At 49.7% G+C, this 22,254-nt stretch overlaps 2 protein-coding genes and 2 long non-coding RNA genes across 5 annotated transcripts in view; 3 read left to right on the top strand and 1 right to left on the bottom strand.

Moving 5' to 3' along the window:
- Csmd2 (CUB and Sushi multiple domains 2) overlaps positions 1–22,254 on the bottom strand; it is a 570,924-nt gene that overhangs the window by 289,401 nt on the left and 259,269 nt on the right. The gene's annotated exons all lie outside the window — the stretch shown is intronic.
- On the top strand, positions 7,429–8,148 carry Hmgb4 (high mobility group box 4). Its single transcript, XM_059254993.1, has one exon. The coding sequence runs from the start codon at positions 7,577–7,579 to the stop codon at positions 8,129–8,131; it is 555 nt and encodes a 184-aa protein (XP_059110976.1). The 5' UTR covers positions 7,429–7,576; the 3' UTR covers positions 8,132–8,148.
- Positions 9,741–10,374, top strand: LOC131904068 (uncharacterized). Its single transcript, XR_009377667.1, has 3 exons — positions 9,741–9,817; positions 9,930–10,052; positions 10,260–10,374. It is a non-coding gene; the product is annotated as an uncharacterized LOC131904068 (long non-coding RNA).
- Positions 10,669–14,134, top strand: LOC131904067 (uncharacterized). 2 transcript variants are annotated; one of them, XR_009377666.1, is made up of 2 exons: positions 10,669–10,971; positions 13,147–14,134. It is a non-coding gene; the product is annotated as an uncharacterized LOC131904067 (long non-coding RNA). The 2 variants fall into 2 exon arrangements; XR_009377665.1 differs by having other exon boundaries at positions 10,965–11,008.

Below are 22,254 nucleotides of genomic sequence, written 5' to 3'. Positions count from 1 at the left end.
ACGAAGGTTTCACAGGGGCTGGAGGCAAGTGGGGCCTTCTGTCCCAGGCTCAGATCTGAAGGGCTGGATGCTTCCTGCCTGACATACACAATGTGTCCTGACATGCTGAAGCATTTAAATGGAGAAGGTGCTGGGGGTACTGCACCAGGGACCTGGGGATCTGGTCCTCAAATTTCTTAGGGATGACGCCCAGCCCTGTCCCCTTCCATTGCCAGTCTAAGTCACATGGTTCCACTCTTCCCCAAGCCCTGAAATCCTTCAAAGAACAGTCTGTGTCCCTCAACCCACAGCTCCGTAAAAGGATGACCGTATGTATACATGTATTACATGACAATTAGCAACAGCCAGCTGGATCGGGGTGGCCATGTGACCTACACTAGGCCAATCAGGTAGACAGGTTCCTGGGGCCCTGGTTTGAGGTTGCTTGGTGGAGAGGAGTGGATGTTCACTTAGATGAAGAGGAGGGAGGATCCCTCCCCCGCCTAGTCCTGAGGGTGACAGATGCAGAAGGGAACATGTCCCAGCATCTCTTCTTCCAACTCCTGAAGCTGCTGTCCTTCCCTGCCCCATACACTTACAAGATGTCCCTGGCTATGTCCATTAGTCCTCTTCTAGCTCTGTTCCAGGCTCCCTGGGATAGCGTCTCAGAGCAGACCATACCCTTACCAGCCTCAGGACCCCCAGGAGGCTGTACTCTGTTCCCTCAGGTCTCTACCAGAGCAGGGTAGACCTGAGATCCAGGGTGGTAGCCTTAATGCCCTGGAATACTGAAGCCTCTCATATCTGGCATGGCTCAGGGCTAGGGGAGCATGTTTTCAGAGCTTAGTGACCATGACAGCCTGAGAGAGCACCTACCCTCTCCTTCTCCCTCCTGACCCAGATATCTGCCTTGGTGCTGGTGCCACTGACTGATCCTGCAGGACGCAACTGAAGAAGTTTTAGGGTAGGGCCAGGCCTGGGAGCCAGCTAGTCCTGGATTTGAATACAGGCTCTGTTCTTTACTAGGTAGACATGTAGCATCATCTCTTGGAGGTTCTGTTTCCTCACCAATGCCATGGGGTTCCTCCACATGTGTTCCCATGGACTGCACACTGGGGACTGTGCTGACTCAGTGGGGGGGGGGGGGCTCACAAGAGGAATATGGTGGTACCCGAACAACGTATAAAGAATGCTACCTCTGGAGGACACAGGATTGATTAACCAGATCCCGCCTCCCTATAGACTTCCAAGGTCAATGAGAAGAAAGCTAGCACCTGCTCTGGGAACTGAACAGAGCTAGAGTGGACAGGGATAGACCTCAGCACCCCTCCCCACAGCAGTTCCTTCCTTCTCAGCCTTACCTATCTCCCTCCTGCGCTGGCAGGGATGACTGGGAGAAAGAGGAGCCTGCCCCTTCCAGGGAGGGTGGACATACCTGCCTCATGGTGGCTACCGGCACACTTCTCTTGGAATACTCCCACAGAGGAAATGTTTGTAGAAGGCTTCCGAGGGCACGGCCCACCCCACTGCCATTCTGAATGTCATTCCCTCACCCCTAGAAGGTGGCTCTGGAGCACAGCTGGGTGACTGCGCTTTGTGGAGAGCAGCAGAGTCTGGGCTTTAGACCCTTTGTGTACACCACAGCCAGCAAAGGGGTCCTGGAGTGTCGAGGAGCTGGATTCCGTTCTCACCACTACACTGGTCCTGTGACCTCGTGGAAGTGGCTTTGCTCTCTGCATCCACAGTCACATACTATGACAGGGGTCAGGATGGTGCTTAAGGATGATAGTTAGGCAGAGCTCGCTGTCAAGAAGCCTCAGCGTATAGCAATGACCTCTGGGTGAGGCCGCATCTCCATGTAGCCAGGGAGCCTCCAGGGGTAGGGGACCATCACAGTGGAAGCAATGTGAAGTAGGGACTCCACACAGAGGCCCCTTAAGAAGTCTGCCTGCTGACCTGGACTCACATCTTTTAAATTCCTAGCTGGCTTACTCAGGGTGAGTAAAGTACCTGCACTGGGCCTCAGTTTCCCCATCTATTTAGTAACAATAGTGACAACTCCTACTTCACAGAACTGTAGAGGTGAGGAGAGATGCTGCACACAGACACTCTCCACACCATGCCTCATGCATAACAAGGTCCAGGCACAAACATGGGAGTCATGAGGATCATGGTGTGTGAGCCATATGCTAGCTCTATAACCAGCCAGGGCTGGCGTATCAACATGGTAAGGCTGTATGCAACAGATGGAAGAGAGAGAGAGGAGAGGAGAGTTCCTGTCTCCTCTTATCCCGTCCCATCACACCTGTGTCCATGCTATGTATCCAATCCCATCACACCTGTGTCCTTGCTATGTATCCAGTCCCATCACACCTGTGTCCATGCTATGTATCCAGTCCCATCACACCTGTGTCCCTATGTATCCAGTCCCATCACACCTGTGTCCATGCTATGTATCCCGTCCCATCACACCTGTGTCCCTGCTATGTATCCAGTCCCATCACACCTGTGTCCCTGCTATGTATCCAGTCCCATCACACCTGTGTCCATGCTATGTATCCAATCCCATCACACCTGTGTCCCTGCTATGTATCCAGTCCCAGCACACCTGTGTCCATGCTATGTATCCCGTCCCATCACACCTGTGTCCCTGTCCGATCACATCTCTGTACGCTTTATGTACTAATGGCTTTGGGGGGAAGAAATCCAGATCAGTCAGGAGCAGAGAAGTAACCAGTAGCTGTTATAACCAAACCACAGAAGAGCAGGCTGCAGCTGGCTCAGAGATGCCCAGAGCTAGCAGCTCAAACGCCACCAGCCTTTCTCTGTAGGGCCATCTGCTTGCTAACTGCAAATGGCAGCTGCTTGAGGGCCACTCAGCACCTCCTTGATTCACCCTCGCCTCCTTCGTCGCCAGAAAGAACACAGACATCTTTTCTAATGGCAAACAGAAAAGGCCTGCAGTGTCTCAGGTCATTTGCCTAGGCCATGTGCCCATTCCTTAGGACAAGGGCATGGTTTCCAGAAGGACCCTGGGACTGGTGTGGGAACAGTTCTCCAAAAAAAAAAAAAAAAAAAAAAAAAAAAAAAAGCGGGGGAAATGTATTGCAGGGATGCCAGGCAGACAAAAGATGGCCACCGTGGTTGGAAAAAGGTCCTGGGATTGGATAAAACAGAGACAGTCTCTAACCCTGTGGTTTGAGTGGCTTTGTCAGGGCTGGTGAGGGATCCCAACCCCCATACATGGTCTACTTCTAGATCTGCCTCTCTAGAGGTGACCAGGCTGGTCTGGTCTTCACTATCATGTCCCCATTCTTGTACCTGATCATATTCTGTTTCCTGTCTACCTACCCACCAGACCATGGTGCTGCATGCTCCTCCTCCGTTCTGTAAGGTTGGTGTCATATTTAAAGAACATGCACTAAAACTCAGCAATCAGCATTGCTACGGTACTGTCTGCTGGAAGGCCTAATCCAGATGTCCCCAGCTGTCTCCTAACGCCCCTTTACTGCTCAACATCCAACCCGGCATCTCTTCTCTCACTGAGTTGCCACATCACTTCAGTCTCATCCAAGGTGTATTATATTCCTTGTTTCCCCAAGACCTTGATGCTTAAAGAACACCAATCACGTGTTTGGACCCTGTATGTGACTTGGTCTGATGTTCTCTTGGGACTGGACCCAGGATGTGAGTGTCGGGGGAGGCCACCATTGAGGGGCACTGCTCTTATTATGGCATCACAGGGCACTGTGTGCTGTCGGTGTGACCCATTACTGCTTGCTGACCCCTTAGACAGCTTGGTTGAAGCAATGCTTGCCAGCTTCCTCTGCTATAAAGACACACTGTTGTCCTTTTCCTGACCCTGGTCCAGCCTACACTAGAGTAGAGCGCATGCTGGCAACTGCTTTTCCTCTTTTCATTTCAGTCTGTAAATGCTGGCTTTGTCCACATCCTGTACTGCTTTTCACCATCTTGTGCGTCTGTGTGCACGTGTGTGGGTGCGTGTGTGGGTGCACATGGGCATGGAGGGTAGAGGGCAACCTCTGGTGCTGTTCCTGCTGCTCTCCACCTTGTCTTTTTGACACAGGGTCTCCCTCACCGGCCTGGGGGTCACTGATTGAGGTAGGTTAGCTGACCAGTGACCACCGGGGACCCTCTTGTCTCTGTCTTCCCAGTGCCAGTTTTTGTTGTTTCCCTTTGTGACGCAGGTTCTGGAAACCAAACTGAGGTCCTCATGCTTGCATGGCAAACACTTTACCAACTGCCTCATGGCCTCAGCTCCATCACCGCTTTTTAAAGACTTGACCGAAGTCACCCGCTGACAAGCAAAGTCAGCTCTGGAATGCCTGCCTGTCCAGCCGTGGAAGGCATCCTCTTCCCACTTCGAATTACCAGCACCAAGGACAGGGGCTCTCAAGGTCCCCCAGGTGAACTTGCCTAGATGGAGTCCTGTGGATCAGCTAGAGCCATTAGTGAGCCTTGAGATCAAAATAAAAAAAAAAAAAAAACAGGAAATAATAGTACATCACACACATACTAAGTACAGTTTAGTAAAACTGGGTACCATGACTCCTTACAATGGGAAGGAGAACAACGCCTCCCCACCCTCAATAGGGTCCAGTGATGCTTATGTGAATAGATCTTTCTCAGAAACAGAGGCTGGCACACATTATATATGTATAAAGTATTTTCTTTATTATAGACTACAATCAAGGGGCCTAAAAAAAATACTGAACTCATATGACCAGACCAAGGGCCAGAAGATTTATAACCCTTAGCCCATGGCCTGTTTGTACAAATAAAGCTTTATTGGCACAGCCACAGTCGTTTGTTTATGCATCATCTGTGGTTACCTTTGAGCCAAAATGTCAGAGCTGAGTATTTGCAACAGAAGTCCTGCCATCCATGAAGCCTGAGTTCTTTACGGTTTGGCTACTAGACCAATGCCCTTGCCTAGAGGACATCTTGTAATTCAGGACATTAGATGCCTCTTCCTAGGCTTGGCCCTTACCCTGAAGGTGCTCCTGGGTCTCTAGGGACTGTGGTCCTTTGGGTCTCTAGAATCTTCTACTTGGAGTTGATGTCTATATGGTGGAAGATTATTAGCATGGTGCTTTGGTCAAGGTTCCAGCAGAAAACAGACGGTGACTCAAATTAGAATAATTTGAGGAGTGTTTAATAAACAGACTATCCAGAAAGGTGAGGGGCAGGGCTCAGGAAGGTCCTGGGGTCTAGGCAAGTGACAGAGGACTCAGAGTCAGTGACAACAGAACTGTCACCAGTCTAGACAGGAGAAGCCAAGGAGATGGAGTGATTTACGAATCTGGGAGGAGAGCTGTTTAGAGGACACAATACCATGGGAAAAGACCTCTAGTCCAGGGATGTGACAGCCCCAGGTGACCTCCAGGGGGTGGAGCCAGGAGCCAGGTGCCTCAAGCTCACTTCCTTTGTTCCTGATCTCTTGAGGTTCCTCACCAACTAGTCACGTGGTGTGGCTCAGGTTGGTCATCTTCCTGGTGGAGTAGCCAGGGAAAGGCAGGCAGTGGGCCTTCCCCAGCACACAGCATTGACTTCAGAAGCAGGTGGCCCAAGTCTGTGCCCCTGGCCAAGACATTCCTCACTATCCTTTCAAGTCTTTAGTGTGGCCCACACACTAACAGATTCCCATAGCTTCTATATCTTTTTTTTTTTTTTTTTTTGGTCTTTTCCTCCTGTGTTTGCTAGCATGATAACCATCTGTATGCTGTATGACGGAAGGCAGATGCACATGAAGCTTCTGTGTGTGTGTGTGTGTGTGAGAGAGAGAGAGAGAGAGAGAGAGAGAGAGAGAGAGAGAGAGAGAGGAGAGAGAGAGAGAGAGAGAGAGAGAGAGAGAGAGAGAGAGAGAGAGAGAGGCCTAGGCAGTCTGGTTAGTAGTGTAGATTAACTGAAGTTTTCCCTCACATCTCATTTTTGATCTTAGGCAGGAGTGTGTGTCCTATTCATCCCTGAAGACCAGTCCAACTCCAGCAAACAGGCAAGACAACTACTTCCCCTCAAAATAAAGAGTAAAATCGACTTAGGCTGATAAATGTCCCATAGTAGTATGTTCTCATGGGCATTTCTCTTCTCCCTCCTTAGACCCACAAGTATGTACACACACACACACACACACACACACACACACACACACACACACAGGAGGGAGGAAGAAGAGAAGGCCTTCTGCTGGCATGGTACCTTACAGGTCACCTGGAGCAATGTCCCCTGCTAGGGCAAACACATTTCAGGAGAAATCACAGACTCACAGGCAAGGTGTGGCTGAGATAGACACCTTTCCTTAACACAAGGACTGGAGGTCTGATAATAGTTTCCTTATAGGACTCTGCTGCCCATCTGTATACTTCTGATCCCCTTCCCCACTGAATCCTAGGAAACAGCTTGCACAGGCCGAGACCAAGAAATCTCAATCTAGTCCTCCCCAAAATGTTTCCAGCACAGCGCCTTCAATCAAGCCGTCAACACTCAAGAGCCTTGGCTCCTACCTGTTGGTGGCTGCTTAACTGTGGCCCCTTTAACGTCAATAGGACTCTGTTTTCTTGTCCTATGCATAGGGCACTGCTGTCATCCACCGGATTTTTAGTAAATCCACTTGCACACAGACAAGTCTGTTGGCTTTGACTGCACTCTCTTAGATGACTAGTGGAGTATTAACTACTTTTACCCCGAAGAAGCCAATTTGCTCGACTGTTACCTGTGTTTTGTATACTAACCCTAAGAAATGGAAACTCTTTCGAGGATGGTGAGGGGCCTCCCAAAGAGTTAAGGACTCATATTTTCAAGAACTCCGATGTAATTAAGAAACTCCCTGGTTCTCCTCCCTCCTTCCCTTCAAATATCTTCAGAGAAGCGAAAAGATTCAGACTCTGAGCCCAAGAGCTTGGGTTTTAAATTAGACAACTTTGTCCTGACAGGAACTGAGTCCCAGCTGTCATCACTGATTATTTTTAGAGTTACTACTAAACCCTTTGTGCAGCAGATATTGCCGCTGCTCAAGGCAAACAGAAAGCCTTCACATAGTATCCTGACAGTTCCGGGGCCATCCACCCTCCTTGTGTTCATTATTTCTAGCCTGTGTGGAGGATGAGGAGGCGGCATCCTGACAATCTCATGCACGGAGAGAGGCAGCCCTTGTTATGACCCACTGCAGGATGGGGATTGAAAGCCCCCAGAGGCTGAGCAAAGCCCACAGCCTCTAGGAAGCCAACAGGAAAGATTCCTAGGGCCAGGAGCTGCTCTAATAAGGTTCAGATAAACCCTCATCTTTCCTTAGAGGCAAAAAAAAAAGTCCCTGGAGTAACCAACTACTAAGAGGGCCTACATGCAAATGACTGAGCTTGGCTGGCATTGGCCAGCTCAGGGATGACATCACAGTTTCCTTTCTTCGACCCAACAAAGCCACCAGCACTGAAAAGGCCGGGCCCTGGCTGAGGCTCACACACAGAGAAAATTTCACCTCAAGCAGAGCACCTTCTGGATTGCTCCTGGGGTGCGGAAACAGAAGTCTCTGCTCTCCGAGTTAGCGGGATCCAGAGCAGGAGATCATGGTTATATAAACATGGGGAAAGAAGTACAGCTAAGGCCCAAGGTGAATGTCTCTTCTTACATCCACTTTATGCTGAACTACAGGAACAAATTCAAGGAGCAACAGCCAAACACCTACCTTGGCTTTAAAGAGTTCTCTAGAAAGTGTTCAGAAAAATGGAAATCCATCTCAAAGCATGAAAAGGCAAAGTATGAAGCCCTGGCCAAGCTCGACAAAGCCCGATACCAGGAAGAAATGATGAATTTTATGGGCAGGAGGAGGAGGAGGAGGAGAAAGAAGGACCCGCAGGCGCCTCGGCAGCCTCCATCATCCTTCCTGCTCTTCTCCCTGGATAACTATGCCCAGCTGAAGCGCGAGAACCCCAACTGGTCAGTGGTGCAGGTGGCCAAGGCCATGGGGAAGATGTGGTCCACGGCCTCGAATGTGGAAAAGCAGCCGTACGAGCAGAAGGCTGCACTATTGCGAGCCAAGTACTTCGAGGAACTGGAGACGTACCGCAAGCAAAGACAAAGTCAGGGCAGGAAGAGGGAGGTCCGGGGGTCGGCCAGGACCAGTATGAGAAAATAAAATGTCAATGAACTGCCTTTCTTGGCCCTGGTGTTATGAGACAAGGGGGGGCTTCAACTCTGCAGGGTTCAACTCACAGCACTCATGCATATTTGGGTAGAGGAGCTTCCTTGGATTATATAGCCAGACACAGGAATTCCAGGCCCAGTTCTAGTATAGAGGATGGGGCCAAGAGCTCAGGCCAGGCTCTCACTCCATCCCATAGGTGCTGGATTTGGAAGCCAGAACAGCATCTATGTACCTGTGGTGTCCCGACCAGGAAGCTGGGGCTGAATTTATTGACTAGCTGGCACCCATTCCTCTTCCTCTAGGTCACAAAACTTCTGTGACCTTCAGGGCCAAACTGAGTTGTCTGTCCCAGCCACCATTTTGAAAGTCCCTGCCTGTGTGAGAACCTAATGACAAAGAAGGTTAAAAACACAGCACCGGGAGTTGTAATGAGATGAATTAGGGGAGGGGTTGAAGCCACCCCTGAAGTTGTCATGTTAATGAACCTTCCCCCACCCCCCATGGCTTACAGCTGGTGCTCCAGCTTGGCTCTGCTCCCCCTCCATGCTCTCAGGAGACATCCTCGTTTTCTGCTTCATTGGAAAGAGATCAGAATGAAGTGCTCTCCGCTCTCTCAAAATGCAGCCCACACTCATCCCTCCTGCCTCGTGGTTCCTAAGGAGCCACGTCCTCCTCATCTGAAGTGGAGTATGGCACCTGCCTTATGAATTAGCTTTGTGATTAAATGAGGTGGCACAATCCCGAATACCTAATAGGTGGCATTACTTCTAACCAATGGTACTCCACCTTGCTAGTCAATTTTCCTAGAAAGTTTCCTTGCTGTGGGATGAGGTGAGAAGGTCAAGGAACTGAGAACTGAGGGGATGTTAAGCTAATCTGAAAAGTAGACTTACGCACACAAAGGAGTGGAGGCTGTGGTAACCATATCAGTAGGCCATGGATCTCCACAGTTGAGCCATCCCGTGACATCTCAACCATGGCTTATGCCCTTGTGAAGCTAAAGGTGAAAATATTTATCCTCCTCAAGTTCATGACTGATGAGTCTCCACAGCCAGCAGATGATTATGTCTCCAGTCCCTTGTTACCAACCAACCCTTGAAACGTAGATTTAAACTCCTTCCCCTCTGTCCAGTGCTTGGACCTAGACTATCCTACTTCTTAGTGGCAGATGGGAGATGCCTGGTTGACAGCTGCATAGTACATCACACTCTGCTCTGGGACCTTGTACCCTCTATCCCTCTCTGTAGTTATGAGAGTGTGGGTGGTCAAGTCAGAGTTCGGACAACAGGATGCAGGGCCCCTAATGAAAGAGGACCACATTAACTAGGAGGAGTTGACTCCATTGGTTTCCAGTGACCACAGTGTGATGACAGTGGAGGAACATGGAGAGGAGGAGAGGGGAGCCTGCATCTAACACGATGGGTGAGGCTTCCCAGCCCTTGGGAAGACAGACTGAGCCTCTGGGCCCATCACCATCTTCATGAATAAATTCTTTCTGGTACCTCTCTCTGTGTTCATGTAGTCATTAATCTATTATTCATCATAATAATACATATTTTTAAAACTTTGCTGCATCATACCAGTAATAGGGACATATATCAAGGGAGGAAGAGACAGAAAAGCCAGCCAAGACATTAGAGTCATCTCTAGTGCCTGGTGATGGATAGACAATGACAGGTTGGGTAGAGGGCAGTGTGTGTGTGTGTGTGTGTGTGTGTGTGTGTGTGTGTGTGCGCGCGCGTGCGCGCGTGAGTGCATGTGGAGGTCAGAGGGAAACTCTTCCATCCAGGGGTCAAACAAGTTGTCAGTGCCTTTACCTGTGGAGCCATCTAATCATTCCAGCATCAAAAGTACCTTTGAGGATCCCAAGTCCTGAGGAGAGAGTCCTTCGGAGCCAGCAGGGCAGCTAGGGGTAAGGTCCTAAGGCAGGAAGCAGACGTGGCGTGTTAGAGGGACGCCAGGCATGCCAGAGCACCTTGTGTGAGAGGACGTTTGAGAGGTGCCAGGCTTGGCAAGTTCATATGAAACATGAGTGCAGTAGGGGACCACAGAGGGCTTTCAGTGCGGTTGAGGGGAGCCGTGTGCTTCTATTGATGGTGTCTGTTATCGATCATTCCAGAATCTTCAGAGACTATCAAGTGCCAATCTCCCGTGATGAGTGCAGGAAGAGGAGGCAAAGCTAGAAGATACGAGGCCAATAAACTCATGTTCGTCTCCAAGAGCAGAGATAATGAGGGGCCTCCACTGGGAATTGCTTGGAGTGGCCACAGCTAAAAACCCAGTGTGACAACTGGGGTTTGCTCTCCTCAGAACGGGGGCTGCTAGGCATGGGTACCAGAGTGTTCCTGAGAAAGGCTTTATCTGCGGCCTCACATGTCCATGGGGGGGGGGCAAGGTGCCCTGCAGCCAGCCCTGCCCCCTCCCTGCAGTGTGCTCAGGTCTGCCTTCTGATCAGTTCCGCAGTCATGAAGTGGACCCCCCCTCCCCCCGCCTTTCCTTCATCCGCCAATTGATTCTGTGCTGGAGAGGGAAATAAGTATATTTCATTTATTGGGTTTCCCTCAAATCCCAACAGAGAAGTAGATCAAGGATGCAGGATGATCGATGTGAGATGTCACTCAACCACACTGGGATCTTTTTGTTGGCTTCACCACCCACTAAACCCTTAGCTATTGAGGGGACTAAAGCTCCACTTCTCTTGCCTGTGAGGCTGCAGGTCAGGTCCATAGACAGGGTGTGGTCACCAAGGCGAGGTCATAAAGGCCGGGGTGTCCCACTGTCTTGTCATGCAGCTTCTTGTCACACTTCCACAGATGTCATTTGACCTTCAGGTAAGCTGAAAACAAGCCACAGCCAGTCCTGCAAATGGTGCGATGTGGGGGGATGCCCTTGGTAATGGGGGTGGTGGTATTTGGCTTGGTCTGCTGGTGGGTAGATTAAAAAAGGTGAAGGCATCACCCTGAGGAAGCAGAATCAGCCAAAAGGACCAGGGGATGCTGAGGCTGTCCTTGATCTTTGAGTTGGGGGTGTAGTGACAGAGAGCTTCCTGTTAGAGCCCTCCCCCCTCCCCAACAGCTTTGCCCTCCTCATCCAGGGTGCCCGTTCCAGGCCCTGCTGGGCAGACTGCTGGCTATGCTTCTAAGACTCTCCCCTTTAACAATGACATGTTTGCCTGGTTGCCTGTCACCTGTGGAAGTCAGACATGACATAATCAGGCCATGGAGGCCTCGCCAGTCACACTGTCCCTGGGCTTGTAAGATACTCTTAGTGGCCCCACCTCCTGATATTTGCAGCCTGTGTTACCCTGTCCATCCAGTGTGGGCCAGATCTAGAGGCTCCATTCCAATAAACAGGACAGGACAAAAATGTTGCCTTGTCATTTGTGTATGTTCATGTGTGTGGAAGCCACAGGACAATGTCATTTTTCAGGTGCTTAGAACACAAACACACACACACCCCACACACAGAGTTTCTACTTGGCTGGAACTTGCCACCTGTCTACCTGTCTCTGGCCTATGATGAGATTACAAGATTGTACTATCCTGCCTGGCTTCTTTTATTTGGGTTCTGGGGACAAAAGGCAGACCTTTACCTAACTGAGTCCTCTCCCCAACTATGTCATTTTTTAAAATATTGGACTATAAATCCTGAGACTTTATATAATTCTTCTTGCTTGCTTGAAGCATGCTGACATGGAAAATTGCCCCTGAAAGAAGGTCATGAGGCAAGGCACATAGGGTTGATGGCAGTGATACACAAAGGGAGTTGGGGTACCCAGCCTGTTCTTCAAGGAACTGAATCCTTCCAAGAGAGAGCTAGGAACCAGACTGTCTTCAGACAAGAACTGGGCATTGTAGCCCCAAGGCTATCTATTCTGCCGACCCAGCTTAGATGCACCCAATTCCCGACACACAGAACCTAAGAGGTGTTTCACGTTTCATGCCACTAAGGTAAGGCTTGAGGTTACTTGTGTCACCCAGAATATAGTGGGTGAAGATTTGGGTATCAAGGTAAGAGAGCCACGACACAGACCTATAGAATGTGAGAGAGCTTTGGAATCAGGTGTCTGGGGGGCAAAGGCTGGGAGTGCTTTGGGGAAGATTGGTAGAGTGCAAATGTTCAAGCCGAGTGTTGAAAGGCAGACTTGGAGGGTGCTGACTGTGGGAGCTCAGGGGCAGTGAGGAATGTGTGTTAGGAACTGGAAGAAAGGTGTCTGTCCTTGGTGTGGCAGAGTTTAGTGATACTGTTGTCTGTGGTCTTGTAGCAAAGAGGAGGTGTCCAGGGTTAGAGGGGGGATTCCTCACTACATCCTTGAGAGGAAATCCCTGAATTAAGAGAAAGGAGGACCTGCTCCTTTTGAAAGTTCTCCCTCCTAAGAGCAAATGATGTTAAACATTGGGAAAGGGCTTTGGAGAGATGTTTGGAGACAAGGCGGGGTGGGAATGGTATAAGCCTTTGGTTAAGACTTCAGGGTATCAAAAAGTTCCTGAAGACTCTTAGAGATCAGACTTGGCCTCTAGAATCCTGTAAACCAAACAAGAGGCACGGTGGGACCTATGGAAGCTGCCCCTTGGCTGTCTTAGCTGGAGGTCTGGGCAGGGAAGGCTTAGTCCCAATGAAAATGTGGGTGTTGCTCTAGTCAGGTCTTTGGAAGTGAGTCTCATGGTCTCTATATTCACTATGGACTCCAGGTGGTAACAAATGAACTCAAACCCTAGTGGCATCAGATGCCTCTTAGGTTTTGGGCATCTGGAGCAGGGTGCATCTTAGTTGTGTCCCAAGCTGCAGCACAAATGGTCCCCAGGGCTAAAGAGTCCAGTTCTTTGTTTGCAATCAATCCTAGTGAATATGTTGGTGATGTCAGTGAGTTACAGGAGACCCACAAAGGTTTCAAGAAAAATCTTACTGGAGAAAAGACTGACAGCTGGGGCTGAAAGGGGCCAAGAAAGTGCAAAATTTATCAACAAATTAATTAATCAATGCTTTTTTTTTTTTTTTTGCTTCAGACTCACAGTGATCCTCCTGTTGCAGTCTCTTGAGTGCTGAGATTATAGCTACACACTACTACACCTGGCCCAGTACAACATTTAAAAGGGTTATTGGATGAAGAATCAAGTCAGCACCAAAGGCATGGTTTTAAGGAAAGGGGGCTTATGGGGAGGATGCCAGTTAAGAAGGAGGAGCCCTAAGTCATGGAGAACTGTCCCAGGCTTTCAAATGGGATCAAGCAAACATCCACATTTTTTTTTCTGGCTGGATTTCAAAATTGTTCTGGGCCAGTGACTCCTCCAGGCCTTGTGTCTCCCTTCTGAGCAGGAATGTCTGTAGTTGTGACTCAGTACCATCCTATGTTAAGATGTGAAGAAGGGTCCCAGATATACTTGGTTCCACTTTGAAAATTGCCAAATCTAAATGGTCAGCATTCTGGAGTCTCTACATAAGGTATGTGTACTGTAGCCTCATGCACACCAGACCAGATTCACATGGGGATGCCATCATGGGCTGGGATTTTGGGAACAAGTGACTGTTTTGCACGTGGAAGAGACAGGAATCAGCAGGGACCAGAGAGCAGCCTGTGGTCTACAGCTTCAAAAGTGACTCAGGGTGACCTCTCCACACTCCATCCTTGCTCTGGTACCATCCTTTCCCCTTGTGTGTGGTTTGGATCACGAGACTTGCCTCTAATGACTTGAATACAGCAAAAGTAGGGGGATGTCACTTCTGATAGCAGGTTATATAGAAAAGACCATGACTTCTGTCATCCTCTCTTTGGCTTGCTCTGATGAGCAGAGCAGCCTGTCAGAGCTGCCCTGTGGAAGGGAGCTGAGATGGTCTCCCCTCAACAGCAACCCGGAGCTGCAGCCTGCACACCAGAGAGGCTCCAATGGGAGTCCTGCCAGACAGCCTGATCTACCTTAGCGGGAATCTAAAGCCTGGGTATCCTACATAGCCACATCCAGGCAACAGGAGAGAATAAACATTATTCCAAACTGATGAATCTGGGGGTAATTTGTGACAGGCAGCAGGAGGTAACTGTTGCACCCACTCTGAGGTCCTGTAATGTATTTCCCACTGGAAATGTGACCCTCTAGTGTCCAGAATCATTGTACCTGATACTCTAGCCTAGGATCACCCTTCTATGTTTATTTATGTATTTTGTGTGAATGCATGTGCACATGTGCTCATGCATAAATGTGCCACAGGACGCATGTGAAGGAGGTCAGAGGACAACTTGGGGGAGTCGGTTCTCTCTTTCCATCACGTGGATCCTGGGGATCCAACTGAAGTCGGCAGGCTTTGGAGACAAGTGTCACCTGTGGCACCCTCTCACCAACCTCAGGTTCATCCTTTCTATCTTTTAAGTCAGGGAGTATTCTGACTGTCAGGTATCACTTCCTCCAAGAAGCCCCTCCCCTCGGATTTCCCACTCCTCTGTGATCCCATAACAGCTGTATAACCCATCAGCAGCCATCGCAGTACATAGTAAGCTATAACTACTGTTTGTCTTCCCAGCTGCTGGAGGCGGGCAAGAACCTTGCCTCACTCATTTAGTGTTCTAAAACCTGATACAACGCTTCCCACAGGTTAAAAAAATAATAATAAACTTGTTGATGTTTATGTCATGCTTGCTACTGTTTGCAACAATTTAATGTAATTATCTTACCTAATAAAAAGACCTATAAATAAAAAGAGGGGTGGAGCATGTAGATGCAAGGCTATAATTCCAGCACTCAGGAGGCTAACACGGGAAAATAGTTGCCGCAAGTTCAAGGCCATGCTGGTTGGCTGGATTACATAAGCAAGCAAGCAAACAACAGAAACAAAGAAAAACAAAATCTGAATGAGGCAGGTACTTTTGTGTGTGTGTGTGTGTGTGTGTGAGAGAGAGAGAGAGAGAGAGAGAGAGAGAGAGAGAGAGAGAGAGAGAGAGAAAGAAAGAGAGAGAGGAGAGAGAGGAGAGAGAGAGAGGAGAGAGAAGAGAGAGAGAGACAGAGACAGAGAGACAGAGACAGAGAGAGAGAGAGAGAGAGAGAGAGAGAGAGAGAGAGAGAGAGAGAGAGAGGAGAGAGTGTGGAGGTCAGAGGTTGACCACAATGTCTTCCTCAATGGTTTGCCACTTTGTTTTTTGAGTCAAGGTGTTGTATAGGACTACCCTCCTAGTTACCCGGCTGCCATCTTCAGGAGTTCAGCTGGGCCTGCCCACAAAAGATCACCACATCTGGGTTCATTGACGGTTGAATCCCTCAGAGAAGAAAGGGATGGGAGGGTCATGTGACCTCCCTTGAGTATCCAGCCATCCCTCCCAACCAGTTGTATGCAATTCTGCCCTAATTGAACATGGCCTCTACATCTCTGGTAGGAGCTGTCGTATATAAGCAGCTGTGGGGAAACCATCATCCTTGCTGGGTTCCAGTCTTCCGTGGTGGTTACTTTAAGGTCACCTGTGTCCCAACCATAACCCCTTACCCATTGTAAGTAAGCCTAATAAACTCAAAGGTTCCCCACAGAGAACTCTGGTAGAATCTAACTGGTTTGTCACTGGGACCTTACAAGGAAGGGGTGGGCAGATATTGCCTGGCCACCATCCCTGTCCTTATCCAAGGTGAAAACTCTCACGACACAGGGTCACTCACTGAAGCTGGACTAGACTGGTTGGCCAGCAAGCTCCATGGATCTTCCTGTCTTTGCCTCCCCAACACTGGAAGTACAGGTATGCACCAACACCATCCCCATCTTTTTACTTGGATGCTGGGGATCTGCAGGTCCTCATCTTTGGACAGCAAACACTTTACAGGCTGAGCCATCTCCCTATCCTCTACATTATTCTCAAGGGTTTAGGAATTAAATCCAAGGTCTTGGCCACGCCAGGCAAGTGTTGTACCACTGAACCACATTCCCAGTCACAAGGCACTTTAAAAATTCCATTTTGCAGATGAGGTTATATGCTCAGCCTTCGCTTTCTGGGGTGTGGGTGAGTAATGAGAGGTGGCTTGTTTCTCCTGTCCTGGTCCTCTGATTTCAGGACATCTTTACAAACACCAGAGTGAGGTCTCCCACGCACCTGTACACACATTCTACGCTTAGCTGGTTACCCCATCTACTCTTCGGTGCCCATGCTGGCATTGCAAGCACGCCACCCCTATTTTTGCCGCAACACCTCTGGCTCACATCCTGTCATTATAAAGCACCCGAACTCCCTGATACACGTTAGGATGAACAGATGCAGCCCTGTATTTTTAATGCATTATCTGCAATTTGCAGCAGCAGTGGGCATGGAAGAGATCAGTGGTCTCCAGGGCTGCCCTTCCCTGCTACAGCTGTGAGTACAGTTGTGCTAAAGTATCTGGCCAGGAGCCTCTATTCTAAACCTCCTTGTCAAGGGGGCACGGGAATCTCCACTCACATAGCATCTCTGTCCCTGATTCCTGCTCCATTCCACTGCTTACTTGTCCCCTCTGCCCTCTCAATACCCTGGCAGAATGTCCTCCAAGGGAGCCCCAAAGTCAAGGTAGATAGTTGCCCTGAATGCCCTTGGGGAAAGAGGTTAGTCTGCAGGGTGAAGCTGAGATCTGTGATATGTGAAAGGTAAGTTCATGGAGAAGGTCAGCATGTAGGAGAGAGCTCCTTGGGGCTTCCCAGCTCCCCTGTAGTAAACAGACCACTCACAAGCAGCATGTGGGGCACTCACTGTATCCTGCCTTCAAAGTGCTCTGCAGGCATTGTCCCATTGCATTCTAGACATGGTGTCCATGTACCCTTCCCCAGCTGAAGGCCTTCAGGAACCCAGTTAGGACGGGCTAACCTCTCATTGACAGGGAGAGGGAAGGAGAAGTTACGTCACAAGAAACTGGTGTGGCTAGGGAAGAAGGTGCTGGTAAGAGCTGTGGTTGGAAAGCTGAGCTTTGCCATAGATCTGATGTGGTCAGGAGGCAGGTGTAATTCCATGAATGACTATTTCCTGAATTGAACCCAGAGACTGAGAGACCAAAGCAAGACTAGAGCTGCAGATGGCAGAGGGCAGAGGGCAGAGGGCAGAGAGACAGCCATCACCTGCCTTGACCGTGGTTGATGGAGGGAGGGGCTGTTAGACAGTTTTTATATTTGAATAATGTCCTTCTTTGCACCCGAGTTCACACACTATCTAGAAAAACTCTTAGGTTTGTCTTAATTAACCAGGGTCACCGAGTGGCCTCATCTGGATGACACCAAGGATTCCTGAGGGTCAACAAGAAATCCCCAAGGCCAGCTTGTAGGCACCTGGTGGCTCCAGCCCTACAAGGCCGGCAAGGGTTGGGCCACTGATGACTACTAGGATCCACTGCTCTCATTCTTGGTGTCTTGTGGCAGCTTCAGCAAAGACACAGAAGCATAGCCACATGAACCAAACTGTCCACATTCTTAGGGCAGAAAGTGCTATGAAGATCTGAGAGATGTGGATCCTCCAGTGGTACAAAAGCTGGCAGTGGGCTGGTGGGGATGGGCTAGTTATGACAGGCAGGGCTGACCAGGACAGGAAGCAGTCGCTGGAGAGACAAGAAACAACGTAGGGTCTGGAGGCAGACTCTCCATCACAGGAACTGTCCCTGGCGCTGACCAGCGATTTGGCCCTGGGCAATTTACTGAGTGTGATAGATTCGGTTTTCTCTCCTGCTTAATGGGATCCCCAACTCTGCTTATGAGGTTTATCCTGAGATGAAAAAGAGACGTGTGATAAGGTACCTAAGCAGTTCCCAGTGGACAGACACCACTTTGAGCATCCACTGTATGCCAGACGTGGTTCTACCTTCATCATACACATGTAACTCGCACAACAGGTCCACCAGGCAGAGTCTGTGATCACCTCTGGCCAACTGCTGAAAAGATGGAGGCGCAGAGAGGTTAAAACGATCGCCTGAGGTCACACAGCTAACAATTAGAGGAACTCGGACATTCTGGGTCTACCACTCTCACTCCACTGCCCCTTGTGGTAGCTGTGGGACTCCTCCTCACCCTGCAACACCAAATCATAAGCTTGCAGACTCTAGGCCATGTTTTGATGGTGATTCAATGCCCCAGAACGCCCCAGACCCCAGACTTTCTCTGGTTCAGAGAGCGTCCATTTCCTTTTGGAAGGTCAAAGCATCCTTGGTGTGACAGATGATACAGAGTCAGGTCACTGCAGTCAATAGATCAAATAAAACATAGTATTGCCCTGTTGGGATAGCCAGGCCTTTCAGCGAGTATTAAAGTCAGAGAAAGCACTGGAAAGCGAGGAAGGGCTGAAGCGGGAGAGGCTGGCCAAATGCTATGCTTGGCCTTTGATTGGCAAGAGTGCTATGTGGGCAGAAGGCAAATGGCCGCTGAGAGGAAATGGGTCAGACTGGCAGGTTTCCTTCAATCCTTTCACAGCAAGGATCTGTCCAGAGTGCTGGGGCTCACAGGGCAGGGCAACTCAGCACAGCCTCTTTTCAACCTGTTGGGCTGGGTGCAGGGGTGTCTTAAGTTCTAAGTGAATAGAAGATGAAGGACTCCAGGAACTGCAGTCTCCTCTACCAGACTCCTCTAGCCCTCTGCACAGCCACACGAGGGAGCTGGGGACCTGGAGCTCAATCACACCACAGCTCTCTTTGCTGTCTGGTACAATCCCAGACTCATCACCATCAACCTCTTCTAGGCTCATCTGCTCTTAATTATATCTCTAAATCCCAGGGCATTACCACTCTGAGAACTAGGGGAACGTGGCTACTTAGAGGATTCCGAATAATCACAAGGATTCTCTTCTGCAGACCTTCAAAGCCACACAGACAACACAGTCGTTGTGAGGACACCCAGGGATGGCTCTCAAGCTCTCGTCACAGAGTACTGGGTTGTTATTCTGCATTATTTAGTTTAGTTCAAGGAGGCTGATGCAAAGAGCAGTTTTCTCTATCACCTCCTGAGGGGGCTCAAAGGGAAAACAGAGTTTAGGCTGATGTGGAAGCTATGCTAAGGGTTGCTGGCCCAGCCTAAGCCCTTTCTGGGGACTCTTCTTCTCCCCGACAAGCTATCACTGAGGAGATGGATTCCTGCAGTTCTGCATGCACCTGCTGAGCACATATGCCTCTTCTTAGCATGAGCTGATTGGACAAGTCACGGATATCAGCTGAGGAGAGGAGGCATTCATCTCGGTGATTTGAATCAAAAATTCAGAAATGGTACCAGTTAATGCGGTCCCTAGAGCTAGGAAGTCAGGCAGACCCGGGGGCTGAAGTGACCATTTGAGATATGTGCAAAGGGGAGGAAAGAACCTGGATAGAAACTAAGGTGGTTCTCCAGCACTTCCTGTCCTGTATAATTGTTCAGCCTCTCCCCAACCCTCTAAAGCCAGGAGCCATCCCGTGAGGTCAAAGTCACATGAAGGCGAGCATTGTAATAAACAGAATTCCTGCTTTGTTTTTCTCAGACGCATCAGGACTTCTCCTGAGCTTCAGCGGATGAGAACTGCACACCCTGGGTGCTCATACATGAGACAGAAGCAACCCCACTTTCCACCTAATGATGGAGATGACTGAGAGTAGGGTGGGAAACCTGCGTGCAATGCCCTTCCCGAGATGCCCCCCTCCCTGCCGCCCCTGACTTGAATCAGATGCCAACATAGGCCTCCCCCGGAGCCTTAAGCCTGTTGAGCAAGGCTGTCTGTGACCTCCCCAGCTTGACAGAAGGGCAGAGCAAAGGCCCTGCCGAGGAGCCATTGTTAGGACACAGCACAGCCACCTGCTCCTGCATTGATCCAACAGTGAGGAGCGAAAGCAAGAGACAGCGGCCCGGGGAGCCGCGCCATCAGATGCGCGATCCTCATTGATCGGCCTGCCTGCTGTCCAGACTGTGTGGGAAAGCCTCAGAAGGTCAGAGCTGCAAAGGCACCTGAAGGGAGCCCCTGGGACGGCACGGAACCATCACAAATGGGACAAGCCAGCCCCCGCAAGCACTACTGAGCTGTGACCTTTCCAACCTCAATCAAGAGACTCCCAGTGGCTCCGTTGTTTAGGGGACAGTCATGTGGAGAGAAGAAGCTGGTGATTTGAATCCTTGTGGTTAACACGGGAAGGACAGCAGGTGACATGCACACTCATGGGACTGAGTAGGACTGTACCAGAAGCTCTTGGAATGAAAGAAAAGGACACCTTCTTACCCTCAGAGTAGCAATGTGCTCTCACTAGTCCAGGACCTCCCTCCTCCCTGCTTTGTGGGACCCCCCCCCCAGTACAGTGCAATCATAGACTCTGTTCAGCTTAGGGGTCCCAAGGACAGTGTGTGAGGATATTGAGGTCCTTGAGGTCCCAAGGACTTGTGGGTACTAGGGTACTGTCCACCCTCACTTAGCACATTTTCAGGTCAATCTATCCTGTCCCAGTGCCATGAGCCTCAGCTGACAATTCAGAAGAAGGCCCCTCCCCTGAGGTCAAGTGGCATCAGCTGCCTGCTGCTCTATCTATAGTAGCATAAAATGTAGCTCACAGGGCTCCTGCCCTTGGGAGGCAAGCCACCCCACCTGACTGTGGCCCAAGTGCCTAGCTGGTCTACATCAATCTCTTCAAGTCCTGGGTCCCGATTCCTGCTACTCCAGGGCTAGGAACCCATTGAAACTCACTCTGGGTAGGTGGGGCTGAGGCCTATCTCCTCCATGGGCTGGGGTTTTCCCCCTCTATTTCTATCAACTCATTTCTAGTCCCATACACATCTGAGTTGTGTGCTCTCCTGGTTCCTATAGCTTTGCTTCCCCAGACACAGGTGAGAGTACATCTTGCCTCATCTCCTTGGATGGTTGCCTTGGAGAACTGGTCTACCCCCAAAGTCCACTGCTGTGAGCTCCACCATGAGCCTGGGCACCAGCTTTGGAGGAAGAAAGAACTGGCTTGGAATTCCATACACACCACTGATTGACTGTGTGAACTTAGGTGAGCACCCTGACCCCGCCCTTCCAGAAAGGGATGTTAAAACTGCTCAACATGATGGGGATTAAGTAAATGAGAACAGGAGATATTGGCCATGAAGAGCCCAGCACAGTGCCTCACACCTAACACTAACATGTGAGCATCCACCCAGGGCTTACACACTGACGTTCAATTCTGTGCGAAGTGCTTTGCAAGTGTCATCGTATTTAATCTGCACAATAATCCTGTGAGAGCCCATTAGCCCGCATTTTGAAATGAGGAATTGGAGGCTTGAAAGGTAAGTCAATTGCTCAGGCTCGGTGGCTGGTCAGTGGTTGAACAAGCACTGGTGGTGACCTCATGGAGACCAAAGATGATGATTTATGTAGTTCAATGTCATAGTGTAACACCTATTAAATAGAAGGACCCCAAAAGATGGATGCTGAGTGGCCACATGGGCCCTGAGTCAGGGGGTCCTTCTGCATAGCTGGATTGGAGGCACAGCTCTACCCATTTAATGGTTTCCCTGTTCTTATTCATCAGGGGAGCTACACTGTGGTTCTTTCTCTGCTATAATTTTGTTCTTCCCCTTAGTATGGCTATTACTGGATCTTTTCAAATATTTATTTCTTTATTTTGTAGGGGGAGGGGTGCTCATGCAAACCCTGGCATATGTGTGGAGGACAGAGGACAACCTTTGGGAGTTGGTCCTCTCCTACCTTTTTGAGGCAGGGTCTCTCTTGTTTTGGTCACTGTGCTGAGCATTCCAGGATACCTAACCCTCATTTCTGGCCATTTTTGTTTTCTGTCTCCATCACCATGCATGCCACCCATCTGGCTTTTTACGTGGGTTCCAGTGATCAAACTGAGGTTGTCAGGCTTGAAGTCACAGTGCTTTCACCTGCTGGGCCATCTCCCTGGCCCTGCTACAGAATGACTGGGTCTGTTCATATGTTCAAACTGTCGATCTCAGTGAACACATTTCCTTACCACCTACTCTTTAATCAGAGATTAGGTAACTGCAGTTTACAGATTCAGCACTTTGGACAGAGCTAGGGTGTGTGTGTGTGTGTGTGTGTGTGTGTGTGTGTGTGTGTGTGTGTGTGTGTGTGTGTATGCGTTCACATGTTAATGTAGTCAGTATTGGATCTGCATTCTAAGACTGCTATTTGCATTTAATGTGTGACCCATATGAGAAAATACTGCATTCCCCACTTGTGG

The sequence above is a fragment of the Peromyscus eremicus genome, chromosome 2 (assembly GCF_949786415.1).
Source record: "Peromyscus eremicus chromosome 2, PerEre_H2_v1, whole genome shotgun sequence".
Taxonomy (NCBI): Eukaryota; Metazoa; Chordata; class Mammalia; order Rodentia; family Cricetidae; genus Peromyscus; species Peromyscus eremicus.
This window is presented reverse-complemented; position numbering and strand designations above follow the sequence as displayed.

Bases quoted from the DNA above. Each gene is read 5' to 3' on its own strand.
- Hmgb4 (XM_059254993.1), top strand. From the start codon at position 7,577: ATGGGGAAAGAAGTACAGCTAAGGCCCAAGGTGAATGTCTCTTCTTAC.